We start from the raw sequence: 26,483 nt of genomic DNA, 5'->3' as shown, positions 1-26,483 counted from the left end.
GAGCTGCTATGTTCCGAAAATCAGCTTGACCACCTTTAGCTGGTATCAGTCACATTGTTTAGTAGGTTTAAAGGGGTCATGGCATGGCTTTTTTTTACATGTTCCTTGTGGTTCACTTATAATATTAGTAATTTTTTGCACAAAATAAAAAGACAGTCTGTTCACAAAAACAAACAGTAATTTATTTGTAAAACATAACAATATTTCACCCTCATTCTGACCCTCTGTCTGAAATGCTAGGTTTTGGTGCTGCTTCTCCTTTAAGACTTGACATTAAATGCCCACTATTATGATTGGCTCTGTGCACTTGACTGACATGCTCTCTACTTGCCATCTCATTGCTACTTGGTGTGGCTACAGAGGTGAATTAGGCACTGAAGTGTTGTTGTGGAGACAGTCAGATGCAAATGTCTACCACAGTGACATCACAATGTGGAGGAAGTAGAGAACGAGTCGGTTTGGCAGCTTGGTTTCAACAAATGCTCTTTTTGCGGTGAAGTGGAAGTTTTGAGTGCTGAAACTTAGAGTATGTTTTAATTGTACACTGACCTTATGTTAAAAGATCAAGGAAAATTGTATGTCTCATGCCATGACCTGTTTAATAAAAATCTATTATTAGTAAAAATTACAGCTGATTGTACGTTTGTTTTGTAAGAATTAATTGCCATAGAAATGAAATATGCAGTGTGCATGTGTTTAAAAATAGTACACACCCATTGACTTTGTCTTCACAATGTCCATGGATACAGGGGTTGCTAAGGCATTCATTGAGTTGTGATTGACAGGTAGTGTCATGGTAGCCCTCTTTGCACAAACATGTAAAGCCATTGACTCTATCAATGCAGGTTCCACCATTGTGACAAGGGTTGATGGCACATTCATCAATGTTGATATTACACATTTTCCCTACAAAAAAATAAAGAATTATAACAAAGGTTAAAAAGAGTCATATTTTCAAAACCTTGATCAAATTCTTGTTGTTGATGTCAAGGCTGAGTTTTATCATTTTTAAAATAGAGTAACTAATGCTTCAAGAATCAAACCGTGCAAGCCGTAAGTCCTGAATCGACGGCATTCAATTAAATTGGCCATTCCCTGTTTTTCTTGAAATCCTAGGCTTAAGGTCCAGCTTTTAGACACCACTTCACGCAGCACCACTATTCACCAAACACAATGCCTAGCATAAAGGCAGGGGTTTCATTTGTCACTTGTCTTTAAAGCACCGGCCAACTTCCCCCTTTTAAAAGATCGACTTTCACAAATCTTTTGCAAATCTTTTCTTCTTTCAAACTCCCACATGTCCTGGAGATCTTTTGGCTGTATGGGGGAGCAGGGTGGCTTGCGTGTCTGTTCGGCAGTCGGGGGATTGGGCGAGACTGTAAGCCAACACCGCAGCCTGGGCAGAGTGTGTGCTCACTGGCCAGCTGTCTCTCCACACCCTGCTTTGTTGCCTGTCTCACCTGTTGAACTCTTTGTTGACACCTTGTCTCTTCTACAATGATAAGACCTGGGATAAACATACCACCTACAACTCAAGAGAGAGTTGCTAAAACCAAAAGCTTAGGTTGCTCTTTCAAAGCTTAGGAGTGTTAAAAGATATTTCTCTAATTAAGTATTAACTTTGTCTCAGATGATTCTCCTAAAATACCTGGAGCAATATAAATAGACAGAGAGACAATCATTTTGACAGACAGTAAGAGGATGTGCATGTTTATGGCCCAGATATTCTAAAGAAATGTTATGAGAAATGGTTCATATTCAAACCTCTGATTTTTGATTGCAGACTTGACATTGTAATGCTAACTCCCACTAGACTTGGCCATTCTCTGATTGGCTATATCAGCAGTCACCAATTAGCGGACCACGTTCCATGAATGGTTCCATACCAATGACCGCGAGACATCATGACACTGGTTGCCCCATCTCACCATTTCTACACTTTAGGTTAGCAGCATGACAAACAATGGATCTGTGTACACCGCAAGCATTCTGGGGCATAGGTAGCACTGATTTTTCAGCACTGTATCCTTTTTTCTGTATCTATTTTTCTCTAGCACCAAACACCCTTCATTTAAGCCCTTTTGCGCTCCGCATGCCTTACCTGTCGCCCCCGTCCCGCGACATGAGGCAACGCATAGTAGAGCTGCAGACATGGTTATTTTAACGACATTTGACCATAGTTGAGAAATGCAGTGAGCAGCAATATTGATGGATAACAGCATCTTTTGCTAAAACACACTGCATAAAATGAAAATTAACTGAAACAATCTTCATGTGTTTGACATGATTCTGATGGTTCAGCAAAGCAAGGTTTGTGACAGGACAATTTATCATTTTTCCAGATCGCCCTTTAGACTCTAAAAGTTTTTCTTTTCTTTTTTTTTTCTTGTCTAAAATTTGCTTTATTCAGAATGGTAGAAGATCCCTCATAGCCCACTATTTTGGTTGTCTTTGGGCCCCCAATGTCCTCACTCTTGCCCTCACTAAGGCTGTATCTGATTTGTTTTTAATGATCATTATTATTATTTTACAAAGTACTAGTGCTGCCAACTTTATACAAATTATTCCAAATAAATTAGCATTGCTTACAGATGGTCATTATTCAGAATGGCTATGAAACAAGATATTATTTTCTGGACCTTTGATGGAACAGAAATTTAGAGACCGGACATCTTGGAACTTTAATTGAATACACCTGGGCTATATTGGCAGATTGGATAAAACATCAAAGGAAACTGGGTGCGCATCAAAAGTGAACGTGCGAAAGCACCCTAAAACTCTCATATATCTAAAGTGGACCAAAATGAGATCTGAGCCCACTTCCTAGGCCAGGGACTGGGTCTTGTTTCACTTTTTGGTCCACTTAAAGGGGTCTGAGTTTGGTTCTTTGTGTGAAAACAGTCTGACACTACTCACCTGTGTATCCTGGTTCACAGGCACACTCATAACCATTGATCTTGTCAATGCACCTTCCATAATCGCATGGATTGCTCTTACAATCATCTAGATTGACCTCACAGTTCACACCTATGAACACAATAGTAGGCAATGTAAAAGTCCAGAAAAACTTTCGACTTTGATTAATAAGTTAAACATTTGCAGATTTCAGCCTAGTATAGTTGTAGTGGCACCTGCTGTTCCTTTGGGGCAGACACATAAGTAAGCGTTCTCACGGTCCTGGCAGGTGCCTCCATTATGGCATGGCTGACTCAGACACTCATTAATGTTGGTCTCACACAGACGGCCTGTGTAACCTGCACGGCAGTAACAGGTGAAGGATGCCAGGCCATCTTTACAGGTGCCGTAGTGACATGGGTTTGATAGACACTCATCTACATCCGTTTCACAGTGCTGCCCAGTATATCCTAAAAGAAAAACTCATTTTAATTTTTTTTGTCTATTAAGAAACAAGGCTCACATACTTTTGACCAATGAATTTCCATGTCATTCCTGGTTCCATGTAAAAAACATTGCATTGTTTGCTTGAGCATTCCAACTAGGTGTGTTTCCCATATAACAAGATAACTCACTGCTTAACCACCATAGTACGATGCATCGTTGGAGAAATTAACTAGAGAGTCACGACTGTTTTCTGAAACCATAGTAACTATGTTGCACATCCTTTGTTTAAACCACGTTGGTTCAATAACATAGAGCTCTCATTAATGACGTTACGTAGTGGGTGGAGTAATAACTTTTGCAGAGATCAAATCGATATAAAATTAAAATAGCTAATTTACTCGTATAGAAAATCATTGAATACGGGAAAGCTGCTGAAGACAGAAAAGATGGATGCACTGTGTAATGCGACATAGCTGCAATAGTGGAGTTTTCCTCTAAATCAGACTGAGGTTCCCCCAATGCACTTGAGCACATACACAAGCACAATCTTAAAAAACATAAAAACAGCACTTATGCATTAACATAAACACATACAGTAAAAGCATTTTCCATCTGAAACCGTGAGTTATAAAGTGCTTTCTCTTAACAGCCTTTAACCCGTTTACGTGACGTTTTAGAAAGCCATTTTCTTAAAAGGATAGTTCACCCAAAAATGAAAAGGTTCTCATCATTTACTCACGCTTATGCCATCCCAGATGTGTATAACTTTCTTTCATCAGCTGAGCACAAATTAAGATTTTCAGAAAAATGACTTAGTTCTGTTGGTCCACACAATGCAAGTGAATGGGTCTCCAAAAATCGCTTATGACAGAATTAAAGCAATTCATATGACTCTATGGGTTACATCAATGTCTTCAGAAGCTATATTTTCATGCATATCTAAATGGGCAGGGAGAAGAATTTCTAGTACAAAAGACATGTATTGATCTGTTTATCACCCACACGTATCATATCACTTGAGGATATGGATTAAAACATATATGGATTACTCTAATTATGCCTTTTATGGACTTTTTGGAGCATCAACATTTTGGCACCCATTCACTTGCATTGTATGGACCTACAGAGATTAAATATTCTTCTAAAAATCATCATTTGTGTTCTGCAGAAAAAAGGAAGTCATATAGATCTTAGAATTTTCATTTTTGGGTGAACTATAACTTTAAATGCATCTAAACCTGTTCAAGGTGTTGGCAGAATGAAAGCTATACAGCATATGGAATGGAAGATATGGAAGCCTCAGCAAAGTCAAATAAATAACTATGCTTCTAACCACAAGTGGAGAGCATTAGATCCAACCACTCAACTTTGCAATTCTGTTTGTGAATGTTCAATGTAACTACGGTTTTGGGAAACACTAAATCGTTGAACTGTTGTGTAGAGATGGAACCTGCAACAATAGATTTCCAACGATGCTTTTGGGAAATGCATGGCAGCACATCACCAATGGCATAATTTTGGGGCTCGACTATCTGTTTGTTTCACCAATTGGCGGTGGGTAAAATGTTCAGCGAAACCTGTTAGGAAATTACGCTTTGGGGCACATTCATGAAACATGAGCATAACAAATTTTTGTGTAAACAGTTCGTAAATCAAATGCCATTCTGGTGTAAATTCTCAGATTCATGAAAGTTTTCTTATTTTCAAAGTGTGTAATTTCATAAAGCATCTGAACGTTCTGTGTTCTTTCCGACAAACTTTCACGATTAAATTTAATAGAAATTAAATAAAAATTAAATAATAAAAAAAGTAAATATTAAAGGAGTAAAATTAACTAAATTTCTTTCTTTTTAAACCTTATGCTTAATTGAAAACTTTTCTTTGATGCTTGCATTAATTACTTCCCAAGTACAGTTTATTCCCAATCATACATCTTAAATTTTATATAATATTTCCAGCATGAGTGCTTGGAATTTTCGAAAACAAACAAACAAAACAAAGAATGCCCTCAAATGTGACAGGTTGGACAGATTCTTCTTTTGATATGAGCTTTATAATTTAGGTTTACTATTTCAGTATAGGCAGCGATAAATAGCATTCATTTGATAATGTATGGTGTTAATGCTGTTAAATCTATAAATAAACATATAGCGTGCAGGTGCATTCACAATACAATTAAAAAAAATATTAGCTATCATTCATTTAGCTATCAAATCTTTATTAGTTCACAGCATTTTGGTCAAAGACCTTCAGGCATTCTATTCATTTCTCTAAAGGTTCTTCCAGTTGCAGGGGAAGTATATTACTGTTACCATAACATTTTTGCCTATACCTGAAGTTTCACCAACAATGATGGTGATGCGCTCAACTGAACCAGATAAGGTTAATGGTGATGGACCGCCTCCTGCTGACATGAACTAAAAAAATATTTGTACTAAACTTTCATGTCAACATTATTATTATTTTTTTTTTTTTACTTCTTTGGACTGTTCGATTGCAGCCAGAACATGCGATGACAGTAAGTTCTGTCATCATTTTAAAACCCTTTCATTTTTAGCATGTCTGATGCCTTCCTTTTATAGGGCGTTTTCATGGGTGTGGATTATGATAATTGTGAATGGCGTGTGCACACACCCCATATTTCCAGATTTTTGGAATTCTCTAACATACACACAATAACCAACAAATCTGAGTGTACAAAGCGTTTGTGAATCCAGAGGCAAGATTTCTTGAAGGTCCATTTTACGCAAAAATAAATTTACTCAAATATCTATGGAAGTTTCATGAATGAGGCCCATTATTTTTAATATCCACAACTTTTTCAGACCTCGACATCAAAGATGTAAAATTCCCAGATATTTCCAGATTTTACATGAACATAGGAATGTCATTGATATGTTTGTATTCATGAGATACAGGGTGATATTTTCATTCAATGGTAGACTAGCAGTTGTTCTACAAAACTTTAGATGTTGTACTAAATGTATTATTTTCTGACTTCCCTGTTTTATAGAAACAAAAAATATATTTTAATAAAGCAACCAAGTGACTGTTCATACCTTCAGTGCACTGGCAGGTGTACTTGTTGGGCCCATCAATACACTTGGCCCCATTTTTACAGGGGGTGCTCGCACACTCATCGATGTCGAACTGGCACTGGCTACCAGAGAATCCTGAGGGGTGAAACAGGAGGAGGTGTGGGGAGAGGGAATAGGCAAATGGGGAAAGGGGAGGGTGACATTAAAATGATTTCTTTAGTTTGCACTGGCTTCATTCCTCCACACTCATCTAGCATTCATTAATATTCTGCTTTCCTTCTCCCTTTCTCAGGTTTACAAGCTGCTTCTCAACAAACCATCATAGTAAGAAGGGGAGAATTGGTAGAAGGGGGGTAGAAAACCTTCCAAGGCCTCCTGACCAAGGGTACCAGACAAAAGAAGAACTGTCTTTTCAATGGAATGCCAAGCCATGCCGGTTGCCTCCTTTGTCCCGTAGAAGTTTTCCATCACAATGTGCATTCTCCAACCCAGCCTCGCCTCTCGCCTTCTCTCCGTCTCACCAAAAGAGCCCCACATAACCCCTGACCTCTTGCTATTCAGCTCCCCTGTTGCTCAGGAACCCCCAACATTTGTGCTTTCTCCCTCAGTTATTTTAATCCATTAAAGATGTCTGCTGTTCAAATATACAGTCTGAACACATTAAGGCTACAAATCCATCAGTGCTGAGACTTATGGGTCATCTAACACAATAAAAAAAACAACTAGATTAATGATTTAAGAGTGGGGCTTGCCCATGCAAAAGTGTTATGGATGCTTGCTTGGACATTGCTAGATGATTCTTAAGGTGTTCAAGGAGGAGCTAAGGCATTGCTAGGTATCTACTAGGTGCGTTGCTAAGGTTTTCTAAAAGGTTCTTCTGGCATAGCAAATGGATGCTAGGGTAGGTACTAGGGGGCTTCCGAACCTCTCAAATGCCACATTTAAAAAAAGCACCCATTGTGGTTGCCATGGATTCAGAGTGTACACTACTGAAAAGGAGCCCTGCATTGCATGCTGAAAAGGGGCTCTGATTTCCATCTGAAACAGTGAAGGGGCCTATCCTCCATTTCTTCAGCTTATCACTTCTACACCACTCTTGGGGTTTAGAGACCCTGTAGGCCCCTTTGCTCACACAACCACATCACTCCTGATATTTTACCTCCGCTGTACCCCCTTTCATTTATGCATGAATTCCTCTGCATGCTAAATTAGCTTTTTCCAATAAGAAGAGCCTTGTTCACAAACCTGCCTTTGATCTCTTTAAGGGGTGCATGCTACATTTTCACAAAAAAATAACTTTCACGTCACTGGAACTGGTTAAGAATCAAAGTGATTCACACTAGAGGGAGAAAGTACCTCTACAAAAGAAATTAATCCCAAAAAATGTTTTGGACATCTGTAAACTAAATTTCTAAATCTAATAAAAGTTATACAAACAACACTTTTCAATTTTAATTTCAAAAATGTAATTCTTCAAACTAAATACAATTAATTATATTAAAAATTAGAATTTTCATAAATTATATATATATAATAAAGAACATTTGAATTAATATAATAATTCAGTTGCAAAATGTCAAAATAAATACAATTTAACTTAAAATATTCCTTTAATTTACACATGTATTATTTGTTTTACAGTGATTTAACTTTTTTTATTTGTCTGTACACTGGAAAAAACATTGTGAACACACTATTTGAATGTGTTGAATGTGCTTGCTTCACATTTGTCAGTATCATCAAATGTTGTACATTTGATTTAAATATATATATACAGTTGAAGTCAGAAGTTTACTTACACTTAGGTTGAAGTCATTAAAACACATTTTTTAACCACTCCACAGAATTTATATTAGAAAACTATAGTTTTGGCAAGTTGTTTAGGACATCTACTTTGTGCATGACAGGAGTAATTGTTCCAACAGTTGTTTACAGACAGATTGTTTCACTTTTAATTGACTATATCACTATTCCAGTAGGTTAGAAGTTTACATACACTTAACTGTGCCTTTAAGCAGCTTGGAAAATTACATAAAATGATGTCAAGCCTTTAGCCAATTAGCTTCTGATAGGAGGTGTACTGAATTGCAGGTGTACCTGTGGATTATTTTAAGGCCTACCTTCAAACTCATCGCCTCTTTGCTTGACATAATAAGAAAATCAAAAGAAATCAGCCAAGACCTCAGAAAATAAATTGTGGACCTCCACAAGTCTGGTTCATCCTTGGGAGCAATTTCCAAATGCCTGAAGGTACCACGTTCATCTGTAGAAACAATAGTACGCAGGTATATACACCATGGGACCACACAGCCTTCATTCCACTCAGGAAGGAGACACATTCTGTCTTTTAGAGATGAATGTAGTTTTGTGCAAAAAGTGCAAATAAAAAAAAGGACCCTGTGAAAATGCTGGAGGAAACAAGTATTTATATCCACAGTAAAATGAGTCCTATATCGACATAAACTGAAAGGCAGCTCAGCAAAGAAGAAGCCTTTTTGGAGAAATATCCACTGGTCTGATAAAACAAATATTTTACTGTTTGGCCATAATGATCGTCGTTATGTTTAGAGGAAAAAGGGTGAAGTTTGCAAGTCGAAATACACAATCCCAGCTGTGAAGCATGGGGGTGAGCAGCATCATGTTGTTGGGGTGCTTTGCTGCAGGAGGGACTGGTGCACTTCACAAAATACATGGCATCATGAGGAAGGAAAATTATGTGGATATATTGAAGCAACATCTCAAGACATCAGCCAGGAAGATAAAACTTGGTTGCAAATGGAGGCCTACAATCCTGACTCAGTTACACCAGTTCTGTCTGTAGGAATGAGCCAAAATTCCAGCAACTTATTGTGAGAAGCTTGTGGAAGGCTACCCAAAACTTTTGACCCTATTTAAAGGCAATGCTGCCAAATATTGTATGTAAAATTCAGACCAACTGGGAATGTGATGAATGAAATAAAAGCTGAAATATATAATTCTCTCTACTATTATTCTAACATTCATTTAAAATAAAGAAGTGATCCTAACTGATCGAAGACAGGGAAAGTTTTCAATGATTAAATGTCAGAAATTGTGAAAAACTGAGTTTAAATGTATTTGTCTAAGGTGTATGTAAACTGACTACTATACACACACACACACACACACACACAACGATTTTGCTTCCATAAACAAATAACTGACATAATTTAATTTTGGGACAAATCAATCTATATTTAACTTACATTATGCTATAATCGCAGTATAAAAGCAATAAAGGGTACTTTGCAATGCATAAATTAAATACACATCTGAACCCATTCAAGCAAAGACTGGCTGAAATTAAAACTTTCTAGAAGCTTCCATAAGGATAATTGGGAGTATTTTAGCCAGGGCTGAGAAAGCCTGCCTCAAGGCAGGATTAGTGTTCTTCTCTCTGTTCTGTCTTGGGGGGTAATTGACCCCTGTGTGCTCACCTGTGGGGCACTCGCATTGATAGTTGTTGATCTTGTCGATGCACTTCCCATTGTTGAGGCAGGGCATGCTGGCGCACTCATCATTATTGATCTGGCAGAAGACTCCCTCATAGCCTGCCAATTAGCATAGGGGAAAAAGCTAAATTTTTAGCAAGAGAATTCAGCATGGCTTAGTGATGCCGTCAGTGTTTCATTTTGTGTAAAATAAAGCAAATATGTGAGCTTTACTGTGTGTGTGTAATCAGGACTCAGTAGCATTAGTATTAAGACCCCAAGGAACTAATTATTGAAACTCAGGTTGGTCATGTGTAGTAATGACATCACAAATTTCTCAGGTTTTGGACACAGCCATTGTTTTAATGTTATGAATGATTTCTTGATAAGATTTTATATCTATAAAGGAAACAAGTCTTTTGGTTACCTGGCATGCAAATGCAGTGGAAGCCTCCAATTTGATCCAAACATGTAGCATCATTCTGGCATGGATTGGACATGCACTCATTTATGTCCAGTTCACATCGAGCTCCCACATATCCCTGCTGACATTTACACTGGAAGGAGCCTTTTGTGTTGATACACTTTCCAGCATGTTCACAAGGGTTTGCACCTAGGACAGAGATATTGAAGAAGAAAAATTAAAATAAATATTTTCAAACATCCCTTACAAAACGTACCGTGGAGGTACCTGTGGATAGTATAAGATTGTAATTCCACGGTACTTTGGTATATAATTCTGAATATGGTCAAACATTAACTAGGGCTCGTGTGACAAAAAATTCCCTAGATATTTAAAATATGGAGGGGAAAAAACCTGTGGTGAATTCCTATGCTTATTATCTAATATCAAATAGTGGATCAATATATTTCAAAATTCTATTCTAGGCATATCTTGTGATTGGTTAGTGCCACTGCAGACAGCAGAATGACCTGTAGCTGTCAAATACCTGCATTGTTGTTGTGTATAAACAGTTGAAGTCAGAAGTTTAGATACACCTTGGCCAAATACATTTAAACTCAGTTTTTCACAATTCTTGACATTTAATCGTAGAAAACATTCCCTGTCTTTGGTCAGTTAGATTTATTTCAGCTTTATTTATTTCATCACATTCCCAGTGGGTCAGATCATGACATGTGGCTCCTGTGTGGCAGGCAGCATCTGCGCAGTCATCAATGTTCTCACTGCAGTCATCCCCCGTCCAGCCGTTCACATACAAGAAAGTCATACACTTCTGGGATGGCATTTGGGTGAACTTTAAATGAATACCATGGTACTAATATACTACATGTCCAAAAACATGATACTGTGATGGTAGGTGTAGAAATAAAACCATGGTCTTAAAATGGTAATGTGTCCAAAACATTATTGTACTTTCTTGAACTTCCACAACAGTACTGGCAACGTTTACAGAGAAAATGAACTGTACACTTTGCTTTTTAAAAAAAAGAGGCCAATTCTCACCCAGTGAGCATTCATCAACATCCTGATCACAAGCTGGGCCAACGTAACCCAGTGGACAGGTACAGATGGCCTTGCCGTTGACTGGATTGGTATCACAGTTCGAGCCTTTCTGACAGGGGTTACTAATACAAGCATCGTCCAAGTGACACAGCAGACCTAAACCAAATTAAAGAAAACCTTAATTGTCAATTGCTTAACACATCTTGCACTGCATATTTTAAATTATGCTCAGTGTATTTGTACAAAACTTACTCGAATAACAGAAATTAGTGCCACAAACCATGACTCCATGAGAAAGAAGCCATGAAAAATATGTAGTTGAAAAAAGCTATGCACACCTGTGTGACCGTGTGGGCATTCGCAGAGGTAAGAGGCCACCCGATCATGACATGTGGCTCCTGTGTGGCAGGCAGCATCTGCGCAGTCATCAATGTTCTCACTGCAGTCATCCCCCGTCCAGCCGTTCACACACACACAGTGATATCCACCCAGCGTGTTCAAGCAGGTGCCACCATTCTGACAGGAATTGGGCATCAAATCGCACTCGTTGACGTCTTCGGTACAAAACTGACCTGAGGAATTAGCGTGGAGTATACAACCATTAGTTTTAAAACACTATATGGACCACAAATGAAATGCCAGGGACTACAGTACATCCTTAAGTGAAAGAATGGTGCTTTTTGTGTGTTACTATTTTTATTTTGTAGAAACTGTTTTTAGAAGTAAGGCACTTAAGGTCATGCTATTTTTGTAAATATATATTTCCAATGTAGCAAGGCCTGTCATGCATTATTGCTTAAACATGAATTAAACATGAAATAATTAGTACCTGTCCACTCTGGCTTGCACTGGCAATTGTATGTGTTGACTCCATCGACACATGTTCCTCTATTCAGGCAATGGTGGTCTAGGCAGTCGTCAATGTTCTCCTCACAATTCTGACCACTAAAGCCTGGAAAGAATGAGGTAATATAACCCAAATATGGTTAAAAATCTATCTTTAAAAGGTTTCAAATCTTCCAAATTGTGCTAATAATAAAAGCTGCACTGATTATGTAAACCATGTTAAACTGACATGGATTACAAATATTTGAGGAACAGTTTGTTGACAGAAGGACTAAACATTTATATCAGATCGCACAACACAAATCCTTAAACACAAACATGCTAATTTATTTCCCAGTGTCAACAAAGGAATAAAGTGTTTGTGAAACTCCCATTTACATTAGAAAACAGTCGTTATTGCTGTTGCGGTCAACGGTCTTCCTCTTCTGAGAAGATTGGCAGTACCAGGTCTCACTTGCAGGCACCAACAAAAACCACTCAACTGACTCAAACCACAATTTCCTACCATTTCACTCCAAAATATGTGGTTTGGATTTTTTTCAGAAACTGTTGAAGAGATAGTTCACCCAAATTCACCCCATATTGATGTTTATAAATCACTTCTTAAAACCTACCTTTTCTTAGCTTATGGAATTACGTGAGTGTGGCAGCGCTACTCTGTTTTATGTGTCATAATGGTTTTTTTTGTGTGCATCTTGTTATGTCTCCTAATGCTTTATTTGAATGTTGGTCATATTGTACAGCACTTTGGTTAACGCTAGTTGTTTTAAAATGACTGACTGACAAAAATGAATATTTTGTCATCATTCACTCACCTTTATGTTGTTTCTGCATGACTTTCTCTCTTCAATGGAATTAAAAAGGTAATTTTGGCAGAATGACAGCAGCAGTGACCATTTCATCACTTTCATTATATGGAAAAAAGATGTAATGAAAGTGAATTGTGACAAACATGCTGCCTCTTCTTCCATTGAAGAAAGAAAGTCATACTTTTTTATACAACATTGCACCTGGTATTAAGATGTGTTTTCTGTGATCCGATCACATGTGGTCAGCTAAGACTTTCTGTTTCCATCTGGTATTACCATACAATAATCTCAAACGCGTCTCTTGTGACCGGTTGTGTTCGAATTTCGAGGGGAGTGTCTCTGATTTCATGACAACATACATCAATCACTATGTCAGTGTGTTACTGTCACAATCATTGTTCTATGTCTGTCTTGTGTTTTGTTTTCTGTCTTTGTGTGAGACCATGGCTTCGGGTGTGGTTTCTCTGCAGTGCGCTATTCGGTCAGTCTTGTGTTTCATTTCCAGAGCATGGTGTCTGGGTCCTGACTTCCCTGTCTGGTTCGGTTTCGGTTGGTGTCGGGATCCGGACACTCATGCTCCATGCTCTGTTTTTTTATTGCCATGAGTGTATTGTGCTTTTGTCAACATGGCGGCATGTACTTGCATCAAAAGTACATGTCGGTCTCTCGCGACAACGGATGCTCTTGGCGTTGAGCTTGCTTTGCGCTGCACACCTGGGTTGCAACCATTCTTCTCGTTGTGTTGAGGTTCGGTCACTTCGGTCTGAGCTGACGGGTTTATTTGTGGCAAAACTCTTGCACATGTGTCCTGTCTCACGTTGACGCCTGTTGCGTGCATCGCATGGTGTTTGCCTAGCGATGTACCCTCAGGCTTTGCCTTGCGTGAGAATGCATGGCATCGCTTTATTGGCATTGCCGTGCATTCTCTCGTCTTATCAGTCAGTTAGCATGAGTGCATATTACCTTATTGTCTTGGTGATGTGCGAATGCCATTTGGGTGTCTGTGTTTTGTGAGACCATGTAGTTTTGTTTTGTTTCTGTTTGCCTCTTGTCTTTTAGTCTGCGTCATATCCTGCCTCCTTGTTTGCCCATTATTATTTCATTAGATACACCTGCCCTCCTTCTCTACCTATTTTAGTCTCCTTGTATGTGCTGTCTAGTGCCAGTTCGTCTAGTTTCGTGTTCATTTCAGTATTGTTTCTTGTCCCTGTTCCTAGTCAGTCCTGCAGGTTCCAGTCGGTCCTGTACCTAGTCCGTCTGCCCTAGCCCAGCTTCAGTGGGCTACCAGCTTGGACTGTGTTTTCTCCTACGGGGTAGTTTATGTTTGGTTTTGTTCCATTTTTGTATAAATAAAACTCCTTTGTCTTCACTCTTCGATTGGGTCCTGCCTCTGCTACTACAAACTGTGACAGTTACTGCATAATAAACTGCAAAAAAGTAATAAAACACAAAGGACGAAAAAATGGTTGAACTGTTTCTCCCAGATGCATATATTATACACAGCTCTCTGGAATACTCTATTCTGACTGGTCAATGGTGCCATCTAGCAGTCTGATATTTCTCAGTAACAACCGCACATCAACATATCAGACCACTCATCTGGGTATTGCGAGCCATCTTTCCTGCTTCTCAGATCACTGTGTGATCTCTACAAGTAAGCTAATAAAATTATTTAAACTCAAATACATGTTTCATGTGCTTGTATTTATTTAGATGGCAAGTAGTCTTGTAATAAGATGCATAATGAGCAGTTAGACAGAATCCGATTCAAAACCAAAGGTGGATTTCAGCTGTTCACCCATTTATTTCTTCTCACATTATTACATAATTTCAATGCAGGTCAATGTTTTTTGTCAATTTATTTGTTTATTTGGCAAGTAGCTGTGTAATAAGCTGGACAATGTACAGTCAGCCTGTTGTTAAAGCAACATAAAACCCTTCAGTCCTGATCACCCTGTCTGAGTTTATTTTGCGATAATAAATGTCTGATCGGCTGAGGTTTAACTTATGAACTGTACTGCCTGGCATGGTACAAGGTCCACTGAAGTGACTCAAGGCAATGTGTGTGTGTGTGTGTGTGTGTGTGCTTGTAGATTTAATTCTTCCAACACTGACTCTAACCCAACTCACCAGAAAAGGATGTTGTCATTCAGACACTTCCTCAAGATAAGTGCAATTTTTTTCCTGTTCGCCTGTTCACACACACACACACACACACACACACACACACACACACACACACACACCCGAGCTACATTGGGAGTTACAGCTACAGATACAGCTAGGCTGGTCTTATATCAGGTTGAGAGGAGAGCAAGCTGGGCGAGATAGACGGTTCTGTGTCCCATAGATGTGGGAAACACTGATACTGCATTGTTATTGCAAACTCACTGAGCTCATCTAAAATCTCTACCTCGAGTATTGACCCGGATAGCAGGCCGGTATAATTTGTCTTGCCTCTGGAACATATGTCATCAACAGGACATGTGTGAGTCAAAATAAGCATGTGAATTTCCTCTGGGTCATCAAAGCTAAGAGGCTGCCATTGATCTGTCATTTAATTACCTCAGTTATTAAGGCCTTCTGAGACTCAAGCCGTACAGTCTTTATCTTGAGAGGTGATTTTCAAAGCTAGTTATAGATCTGTGAGCATTTTTAAAATTGTTATGATGAGGAGGGCATGGCCGGGCCGTAAGGATGCCTAACACTGAGTTATCCCAATCAGCCGGGAGAGGGATAAAGAGAATCCGGAGACACCAGTGAGGGAGAGAGTTGCACACAGCTTGCAAACATGTGCATTCTGCCGGGAAGGTCAACACTGTGAGCGTCATATGGAGCTGTGTGTGTGTCTACCGGTGTGTGTGTTGCTAGGTAGCACTTTGTATGTTGTGTCTGAGTGAACTGTTTGTAATTAAAAGTCTTCTGTGAACTGTCATCTCGGCTCCAACTTCCTCCTTGGTAGGCGAGCTACAGAGATCATACATCAAGGCTTTAAATTGTTACCATGGTTAATTTCTTTTAAGCCAAGAAAGGGGATGTGTCAGCAGAAGTTGACTAATTATGTAATCACATTAACACTACGGTAGATCACATACTGTATATTGAAAATTCACTATGAATACTGTATATATGCAATGATTTTGCTACCGATAATATGGTCATTAAGGGTGCTTTCACACTTGGTTTGATTGCTTGGACCAAACCTGAGTTTGTTTCCTCCCCCTGCCTGCGCTGGTCTGTGTTCACATCATATTATTTGGGTCCGAACCATGGGTCTGATAACATCATCAACGTGAGTACAATCGACAGCTGTTTGCCACTGTAACTAGATAACAACTTGAGAAGACTGTGTTAAGTGAAGTATTAAAGTTTTTCTCTTTAGATTTATCATGAAAACTTGCCATGCACAGAACAACACTTGTGTTGGTCTCCCACAGATGCATTGAATGTGCAATGATGTGATGAATGTTTGCGTTTGTCTACCGGGAGCCCAGGGATGCGTTGAAAGAGATGTGAGGAATGTGAGATGCTCTCTGAAGGCGGTGTGTTTGGACACAAGCAGGTAGGAGAAATTCATTATACCATTATTATTGCGATCAGGAGCCGGCAAAGACGCAAATTATACGTCATCGCAAGCGGTTCACTTCTGCGATTTGGTACAATTGCATTCATATCAGCAGCAAGAATGGACGATGTTGATAAACGAGTCTAGTTTCTGGAGTTGGCCAAAAAAGAGCTACAGGCTAACCCACCTGGTACCAAGGCTGATGTGGAACATGTGTGGGAAAAACTAGAGGATAAGGAAAATTGGAGCAGGCATAAAGAGGGAAAAAAGGTCAAGAATTTGATCGACACAGCAAACCACCGGCTCGAAATCGAACTACACTTTTTCTTTCTTCCTTTTTTATCTTTCTCCCTTTATTGACTTATTGTTGAGTTCATATGTTCAGTTTGTGGGTTTGATGTTACTGGGGCTGATTTTATGGAAAACATTTTTGTGCAATTTAATGGCATGGTTTATGTTAAAAAATTCTAGATTGTTTAGGTTTGGTCTAAAAGGCACACCTACCTGCTACCGATATCAGTTGGGAGGATGGAGACATAGCCCATGCTCTGTGGTTCTGCACTTCAAGAATTCTGGACAAGAGTCCAGAATTTTATCTGTGAGGTTTTAGATACTCAAATCTAATTCTGCTCCAGACAATGTATATTGGGTGATTTCCATGAGTGGAAAAAAAGATTCATTTATTTTTACATTTATGGAAAAAGGTGCAATAAAAGTGAATGGTGACTGATTTTAATCTACCTAACATCTCCTTTTGAGCTTCATGGAATTGTTAACTGTGAAAGTTGTAGTTAAAGGTTTCTAAATGTGTTTATGCTATTAGTTTTTCATGACAAATACTATAGTTTATTTTTAAGAAAGACTATCTACATTAGCCTAACCACAGTAATGTGGAGCCATCATGGAATATTTTTTTTAAAAACAGCCTCACCATACACTTTTCACAACTGCCTAAAACCTTTTCATAGTACTGTTTTATATATACATACAGTATATAGATAATATAGATTAATCTTTGGTAGAAAATTATATAATTTTTTGCTTTATTTCCAATAAAATCAAATCATGAACTTGTGTTCATAAAATACAGACATAAATAACAAACTTTTTTTTTATCAGTATCAGAAAGGCACTTTGCAAGTTTACGAGAAGCATAACATGAGTTAGGACATCAGTGCTGTTTAATAAATGGAAATAAAAAAAGTTAAATAACCTACCTGGCAAACAGGAGCACTCATAGCTCGTCTCTCCCTTCTGTATGCAGGTGCCCCCATGATAGCAAGGTGAGGGGTTACAAGGCTGATAGAGTGTCTCGCAATGTTTCCCTGTGTACTCTGCAGGACAGTTGCAGCGATACGTGCCCACCTCATTCTCACACACACCTTGGTTCTTGCAAGGTGAGGGATTCTGAGCGCACTCGTTGACGTCTTGTTTGCAAGTCTGGCCTGAGAAGAAGGGCGTGCAGTGGCAGATATAGTATGAATCAAAGGGACTGCACTGACCGCCGTTGGCACAAGGATTTGAGGCACAAGGATCAGCTTGCTGGCAGTTTTTACCTAGTGATGAAGATAATTTTCAAAATATGAAAATTATGTATTTGCAAAATTGACTAGTTGTGAGTTGTCTGACTGACTAGTCAACTAGTCAGTCTTAAATGGTTAGTTCACCTAAAAATGAAAATTCTCGTTTACTCATGTCATTCCAAACCTGTATGGCTTATTTTCCTCCATGGAACAGAAGATACATTTTGAAAAAGTTCGACACTGACACTTTTTTTTCTCCATACAATAAAAGTGAATGGGGACTGAGGTTGACAGTTCCCAACATTCCCAACAAGTAAGTCATATGGGTTTGGAACAACACGAGGGTGAGTAAATTATGACATAATTTAATTTTTGGGTGAACTAGCCCTTTAAAAATGTCCTGTATTATTAGGATGGTCTTTTGTCTACTGCAGTGGTTCCCAAACCTTTTACAGTGGTGTACCCCTTCAAACATTCAACATCATTTTGCTTACCCCTCTCTCTAACACAGATAACATTCACACAAGGTATTTTGAAAATATGTATTTAACACAATTAGCTTTGAAAAATATTCACTTAATTCAAGCATGTCATATTTGTACATGTTTTGTACATGTTATATTTATCATATATTGAATAAATGGTTTACCAGTTACTGAGGTGGGTGTGCTAGATATGACATTACTGGATAACTTGCAAACTACCCCCTGGGCTGGCAAGAAAATGTATTTAAATTACGTATGTTGCACACTCATTCACGACGGATGAGTATATGCATTTTTTTAAACTCCAAAAAGATAGGGTTATTTAATTGCATGGTGTTTATCTGACCTTTATGACAAGGCCATTTTGGTGTTTCTACACTTGAGGGTGCACACAGTTCTTTTTTTGCCAGTGAGAAATACATGATCTTGGTTTGAATGCTATTTTATACTGGGATGAAATTAAAACAACAGTACATTTCTGAATTTGGTTTGCATACCTCCATCGTCACCTCATGTTCCCCCATGGATTTTCTCTCAGGGAAACCATACCATGGAAAATACGTCATAAGGGGTTATCACAGGTAATCAGCACATGTGGAGCATCTACCCCTTTTAGGGATCAGGTGGTGAGCCTGCAAGCTCTGCACCGGGAGGAGGCAGACACAGCCTTGTCGTTGCTGTGTCCGGAACGTGCTTTGCACATCTACTTGGACTGCACACAGAGCTTTAGACGCTCTGAGCAGATCTTTGTCTGCTTTGGGGGACAGCTGAAAGGGAACGCTGTCTCCAAACAGAGACTTGACCACTGGATCATTGATGCCATCGCTTTGGCATACTAGGCCCTGGGTGTGCCCTCCACTTGGGATTATGAGCACACTCCACGAGGAGTATAGCGTCCTCCTGGGCACAAGCCAATGGCACCTCTCTAGCAGACATCTGTAGAGCAGCGGGCTGGGCAACACCCAATACCTTTGAGAGATTTTATAATCTTCAGGTTGAGACGGTTTCATCACGTCTGTTGACTGGTACGAGTAGGTAAGTGTGCAGGCATCTGGCCGGCTATTTACTCCCCCATGCTTGTTCAAGAGATGAACCCTGGATGTTCTTCCTCCTTAGCCCCATTGCTGGTGAATTCAGTGGAGCAATTCGTAGCCAGGCCCAGTACGGGTGCTAGTATGCCCTGTACTGGGTCAGGGGAACCTTGAGCACATAGCTCGGTCAGGGTCTCAAAACCACGTGAGAGTAGGCCGGACCGAACTCCAGGCAGGTGTCGATGACAGAGAATGTCTGCAGGTCCCCAACCCTCTTGATGGACGTGAGCACATTCAGGAGGGTGGTCTTCAACGAGAGAGCCTTTAGCTGGATCCCACAAGGTAATGAGGCACTGCCTAGGAGGATTCAACCGTCTAGCGCATCTAAGGAACCTGATGATCAGGTTGTGCTTTCCCAGGGACTTACCGTCCACCCAATGTTGTGCGCTGCTATAGCGGCCACATAAACCTTCAAGGTGGAGGGAGACAGCCCCTCAAGCAGGAAGAAAAGCACCGACCCGACTGCGCATCTCTGGGGGTCTTCATCTAGGGAAGAACACCAATTTGTCAAGGCATACAGCTGTCTAATAGAGGGAGCCCTGGCCTGAGTGATTGTGTCTACCACCGCTGGTGGTAGGCCACTTAGATCTTCCACATCCCATCCAGGGGCCAGACATGGGGATTCCAGAGGCCTGGGCAAGGGTGCCAGATGGTGCCCTATACCTGAGAGAGGAGATCCACCCTCAGGGGAACTCGCCAGGGAAGGGCTGTCGCGAGGAGCGTGAGTTCCGAGAACCAAGCATGGGTGGGCCAGTACGGTGCCACCAGGACGACTTGTTCCTCGTCCTCCCTGATCTTGCACAAGGTCTGTGCAAGCAGGCTCACTGGGGGGAACGCATACTTGGCCAGCCCACGGGGCCAGCTGTGTGCCAGCGTTTCTGTGCCGAGATGGGCCTCAGAAACTACACACAGATGGAAAGGCATCTTTAAAAAGACACTCTCCATCAGTGTGCACTTTGTAGGAAGGAAATTTACTCTTGTTTGAATATACTCTTAGCTGTCGAAGCACCCAGGGGCGTACACTGCACTAGTTGTGCACGATATCCAACAGCATATGCTTCTCGTGTTTCGAGGTGAATGGAATGGCAGTGGAACTTGCTGCTCAACACCACTCAGTTAGAAAGAAAAAATTGGAATGAGTGGTTGCGAGCCAGTTCCTTTTATACCCTTATGTCCAGGGAGTGGCATGCAAATTCCACTCGCAAATTCCCATCAGCCTTTTCGGGGGGCTCCCAAGAGCGACCCTTAGTGTCAATACATCGACACCACGTCGATTGAGTGACAGATATGGAACACTACTTTGAGGTCTGTAGCTGATGAATTTAGAGATGTAGTTTCTCAGAGAGGGTTTTACAGTTGCTCTTAGTACACTAAAATCTAGGAGTTTTATTTCTAATTGCAGCCCTATAAAAGTAATGGCTTAAATCATTAAAGCTTTAAAAAGAGAAAAAAACTAAATGTTCACCCTAATGGTTCTTATAGTCTTCCAATCAATTAGTCGAACATCATGTGCTCATGTCATATGTTGGTTTGTAGATGTTTGGATTTTGAGAATAATCATTTTTATTGTTATAGTTTTCTTTCATGCTTTTCATTTAAATCATTTTAAACAGGCAAACTTCAAAAGTGATAAACTTTCCATAGATTCTTACCTGACCAGCCAGGTGGGCATTTACACTTGTAAGTGTGGATGCTGGTGAGTTCACAGGTGCCTCCATTTCGGCACGGGTTGCTAAGGCACACATTATCTGTTGGAGTGAGGCACAGTTGGTCCGTGTAGCCCAAGGGGCATTTGCAGACAAAGTTCACCTTGTTGACTTGAGTAATCAAATGGCACACTCCTCCATTTCTACATGGCTGGTGGAAGCAAGGGTTGTGGAACTGGCACGATGTCCCGACAAACATCTCCAGACACCTGCAGATGGAAAGCATAGAGCATAAATAGTAATAAGGCCACGTTCAATGGCTAGTTTTAGCATAATACTGGATAAAATGTCAACATAAATGGTGGTAATTTGGCTATGCTGAGAATTGTTTTAGACTAGGTTCTATTTGTGTATTTAAATGGAGATGTCCCAACAGTTTGTAGAAAAAAGAAACTGTCGAATATTGAGAGTCCAGTAAATGAGTTGGTAGGTACCCATGGTAGGTTCTCACTTCAGTTTCACCCTAATATGAATTAAAGTGAGGAACAACAAAATCGTTTTTTAACCAAGTATGTTTTAACTGACCATATGTAGAAATGGGCCACCCAAAACGACTCACATTAAAAGCAAGAGTGTTCTTGGACATACATTAAACTGACATTTATCAGCATTGATGCCAGGCTAATCACACTGAATCTGGCAACAGGAGGTTGAAAATTCTGCTGCTGTAATTGGTCTGTGCTTAATCAAATTCAAATTACTGCCCCAGTGGCCAAAGCTGGAAGTGGTAATGAAGTGAAAAGTCCACAGGGTGGTGCCAAAAGCAGAACCTGTGTCTCATGGATAAAGATTATTGATCCATGGGGAAAAGTGAACACATTTTAATTGATGCAGAAACGTCTGAAAACGTCTGATGGTCTGGGGTCAATTTCAGGTTACATGAACGTTTTGCAGCATGTTGATTTCAGATGTGATCATGATGTGAATGAAGCTTCATGATGAAGCTAAATTGTTTCTTTACAGATGATGCCATTATAGGAATACCCTCGGTTTACGTACATATGTCAACAACGATTGATTTATTCTGCAATCAGAAGTGTTGAAAAATAGGGAGGGTTGCTGAGATAAAACTAGTGAGTTGCTACTGTGAGTAGTATTTGTCTGCGTTATGGGATCTCATCATGTAACACATGAGTAGGGACAATGCTTTTTTTTTAAATAAAAAAGGCTTTTCTAGACCACTGATATGAAGGAGCCTCATGCATGATTACATAACTATAAACACAGTCAAATGAACTCCTAATTTCTTCAGATGTAAAACTTTTGAAAAGTGGGAAATGACATGATGGGCCACTAAACTGGAAGTTGAAGTAATATACAGTATAATGTATACTTGAGAAATATACACGTGCACATACACAATCTAAATATGTACAAACAAGCACAGTTGCATATCCAATGTGGTTGAATAATTTACAAAAATAATTCAACGTATAAAAGCTTAAAGGAATAATTCACCCAAAAATGAAAAGGTACTCATTATTATCTCTTATTCTTGTCAAAGAATCTTTGTTTGTGTCCTGTAGAAGAAAGTCATACACATCTAGTATGGCCTGAGGGTGAGTAAATGGTAAAAGGCTAAGAGAATTTTCATTTTTGGGTGAAAATTATGTTTATTTTATGAACATTTAAAGGGATAGTTCGCTTAAAAATTAAAACTGTGTCATCATTTACTCACTCCCATGTAGTTCCAAACCTGAAATGACTTTCTTTCTTCCGTGAAACACAAACATAAATGTTTAGACAGAATGACAGCCTCACTTACAATCCATTTTATTGCATATTTTTTTCATACTATGAAAGTAAATGGTGACTGAACCTGCCATTCTGCCAAATATATTTTGCATTTATCGAATAAATAAATTACATGAATTTGAAACAATATTAGGGTGAATAAATTATAAAAGAATTTTCCTTTTTGGGTGAACTTGCCCTTTAAAGTTCCCTCTAAAATATGAATATTAATCACAGGTCTAATCCTGTTTCAAACAGACCCATGAAAAGCAGCCATCTATTAACAGCTCTTCGGAGATCATTTGAGCACCTCAGCCCTTCTGAATGAATAGGAATTCATTCACTCACAGGGCAAGGCAATGTCTACAAGGGTCTTTGAACCCAGGGCTAACATTATTAGGACTTCAAAGCTGTCTTCCGACACCTCAATGCATGCTATTCTTCTACAGTAGAGGCTCCCCCCAGCATCAATCAGGACTTTGGGAATACTGAGCCGGCACAGCAAAAACTTTGTAAAAGAGCCATACAGACTTCATGACAGGTCTGTCCTGGGTTGTTTGAAAGTTTAATTTTGCATACTTTACTCAGCGACACAAAAGAGGCCCTCCCCCACATGACTATGCTGAAATAACCTTTTGCAAAATGCTAAAGCCATCCAGAGCCTCCTTAATACCAAGCCTTGTTTTTGGCCTCGGGGGGCAGCACAAGTATCTCAACACATTTCCAGTGCTCTGTTGTCTGATCCAAACAGGGCCCCCCTCGGTGAGGTGGGTGTTTTTACTGTGTCTCTCCCAGGATTACGATGCCCAATAACTTCAACCAGAAAAAGAAAACACAGGGGGACTGAGAACCAGGCATGACAAAACCATTAAGTGCACAGTGAGAACTCCACTGCTGCCCACAATGCTACCTTTCCTCTCATTGTCCAATAGATTTTGCAAAACTAAACAAACCACTCTTACATTTCAACAGCACAACAACAAATATTCTCAAGTTACATAAGTGTTATGACTCTTGATGTGTTAGGAGCTTCTTTGTAGTTTACGGAACATAATGAAACCACCAAAAATGACAAAAGAAATTAAATAAATTAGCCTGTTCTTTAAGGAGTCATATGATAATTTTGTCATCATTTAAATTGCAAGAAAATCTTTTGTAATGTATTTTTAAGGTCATTTTCCACTCTTCAAATGTGAAATCAGAAACAGCACTCCACTCCTCTTACACACGTGCTGTGATTGGCTGCTGGACCCACTATACTTTTTAACTGACCTGTACCTCAATAACAGCCTCTTTCAAATAATTACATAGCTTTACATTGATTCATGAAGACATCTGTGCTGAAATGTGCCACATAAATGTCATGTGCAGAGTGGCAGGTGCTTCAAACAGCTAAGACCATCACAAAGTTGGTCAGACCAACCCACATATTACTTATGTTGTAAGTTCTTGTTTAGGATTAATGCTGCGTTCCATTAGCAGTTGGATGTAGGATACACGTCCGATCTCCAACCATAAGGCCATTATATAAGCCAATGCTTTTGTTAGCATAGCATGTGTTCGAATCTCACCAGATATGTCTTCTAGCAACCAAACTGTGGGGGATAAATGAAGCTATGCAATGCTAGCATTTGTTCTACAGGTGTACAATTAATCAAAAGAGTGTAGTTTACCACATTTTACACACCTTTCTCTGCAAACGATGGCTAAACAAGTTTTATTATCAAGTAATGATGCTTTTTTTGCTTAAAAGTGACTGCAATAATACCAAAAACAAAATAAACACTTCAGCAATGATCACAATATGAAATGGCACATGCCTTAGCATCTGTGATCTGAGAAAGTGGACAAAAATGTGTTGATGTACTTATCTGTCAGCTTAATTTCAACAAATGCTCTTTTTGGGCTGGGGTGGAAGCTTTGAAATCTAAAAGTTAGAGTATGTTTTCATAGTACATCAAGCTCTTTTATCTCAAAAGATCAACCAAGACTTAATTCCTCATGAAATGACCCCTTTAAGAATTGATGTATCTGAGATCTGATGTAGAAAAATAAGGCTGGTTTGAGCCCAGACAGTGCATCGCAATGTTCAGATATGAATTGGAATAATGCAATGAGGACCTCTGTCGGCCTTCCAAAAAGGCCTCAGGGAGCAGGTGTACATGCTAATGAGGGAGCGGCAGCTGCTGGTCAGAGCGCACCCGACTCCCTCCTTATAAAACACTTTCCAAAGAGAATAAGAGGGCAGGGGCAGCAGGCAGTTGAATGGTTTGCCCACCACAGAGCAGAGCAGACAGGCTCCATGAGAGGGTCCATTGTTTTTGCAGCCATTGAGAGCAGAGCAGACCACAGTCTGGGTGCCTCTAGCCCCCTTGAGTGTGCATTCAGCTGTTAAACCTTCTTTTCCTCCCCTGGATCCCATCCCTTGCTCACCTCTCTAGAGCTCTCTTTCTCAACATGGCCTCCCTTTTTAATGTTCTAGTCTCCTCTTCACTTCCTTCATACTTGGCTGGAGCAGAGCAACCCCCCGCCATGACTCTAATTACCTCCTTCCTTTGGCCTCCATTGGTTCTCCTCCAATCTTTAGCTGTTCTTGGATATCTGGATGATGAGGTAAGACGTGAGTCATACACCTCAGCACTGGGCTGACTGTCCATTAATTTAACAGAAAACCGTTTACCTTTTCTAGAAGTTTCAATGCTTTTTTACATATTTTAGTATTTTTTGCAACCTTATTTAGTGGAAAGTGCAGGAAACAATGGGGGGAATGGGATATTTTGTGAGCCGGATTCAAACTCACGCCACTCGAATGAACGCCATGGCTCAGCATTAGTGCCCGACTGATATATCAGTCGGCGTATATGTTTACCGATATGGGCAGATATGAAAACTTTTTTCGGAAAATATAATGCAGAAAACAATGCTTTAGAATTTACAACCAGCAGATCACGCTCCGACACCATTGTTTACAGAGCTGTCTCTGAGCTCACGGTGGCTCTGCAGACAGGGTGGAGTTAAGCTGTGCTGTGTTAAGCGGTGTCATTTTGGTAAGTTACTAACTAGTTTGTGAAATACATACTGGAAAGTTAATAAACAATGACCCAATCATTTTCCCTTTTCAATATAACTAATATAACATTAACCCTATCCCTGACAACTAGATTACCTGTTGTCTGCCCTGTGTTCTCTGTCGCACTATCACGTTTATGTCATGTTTCCTTGTCTGCTCCGTGTTTTCCACTTCACCCGTCACCGTTCGCGCTCCATGTCATGTTTTCCTTGTTGTTCGCCCCGTGTTTCACTGTCCTTGTCAAAACTACAATTCCCACAATTCCTGGCCTCTCTCACTGCCTGCACTCTTCATTGTTCTCACCTGTGTCTCGTTTAGTCTTCATTGTGTTTGTGTATTTAACCTGGTCTGTTTCTCCTT

The 26,483-nt window shown here is 39.7% G+C and overlaps 1 protein-coding gene across 1 annotated transcript in view; it reads right to left on the bottom strand.

The window, feature by feature from the left end:
* notch1b (notch receptor 1b) overlaps positions 1-26,483 on the bottom strand; it is an 85,839-nt gene that overhangs the window by 38,686 nt on the left and 20,670 nt on the right. The window contains exons 3-13 of the mRNA XM_052116526.1: positions 21,266-21,528; positions 17,732-18,070; positions 12,124-12,246; positions 11,633-11,866; positions 11,295-11,450; positions 10,257-10,442; positions 9,836-9,949; positions 6,402-6,515; positions 3,132-3,365; positions 2,917-3,027; positions 714-906 (exon numbers count right to left, since the gene is read on the bottom strand). Coding sequence (XP_051972486.1) covers positions 714-906; positions 2,917-3,027; positions 3,132-3,365; positions 6,402-6,515; positions 9,836-9,949; positions 10,257-10,442; positions 11,295-11,450; positions 11,633-11,866; positions 12,124-12,246; positions 17,732-18,070; positions 21,266-21,528 — 2,067 coding nt within the window. The remainder of the gene's footprint in view (positions 1-713; positions 907-2,916; positions 3,028-3,131; positions 3,366-6,401; positions 6,516-9,835; positions 9,950-10,256; positions 10,443-11,294; positions 11,451-11,632; positions 11,867-12,123; positions 12,247-17,731; positions 18,071-21,265; positions 21,529-26,483) is intronic.

Source organism: Xyrauchen texanus, chromosome 4, assembly GCF_025860055.1.
Source record: "Xyrauchen texanus isolate HMW12.3.18 chromosome 4, RBS_HiC_50CHRs, whole genome shotgun sequence".
Classification (NCBI taxonomy): domain Eukaryota; kingdom Metazoa; phylum Chordata; class Actinopteri; order Cypriniformes; family Catostomidae; genus Xyrauchen; species Xyrauchen texanus.
Note: the sequence above shows the minus strand (reverse complement) of the source record. Positions and strands in the feature narration are given on the sequence as shown.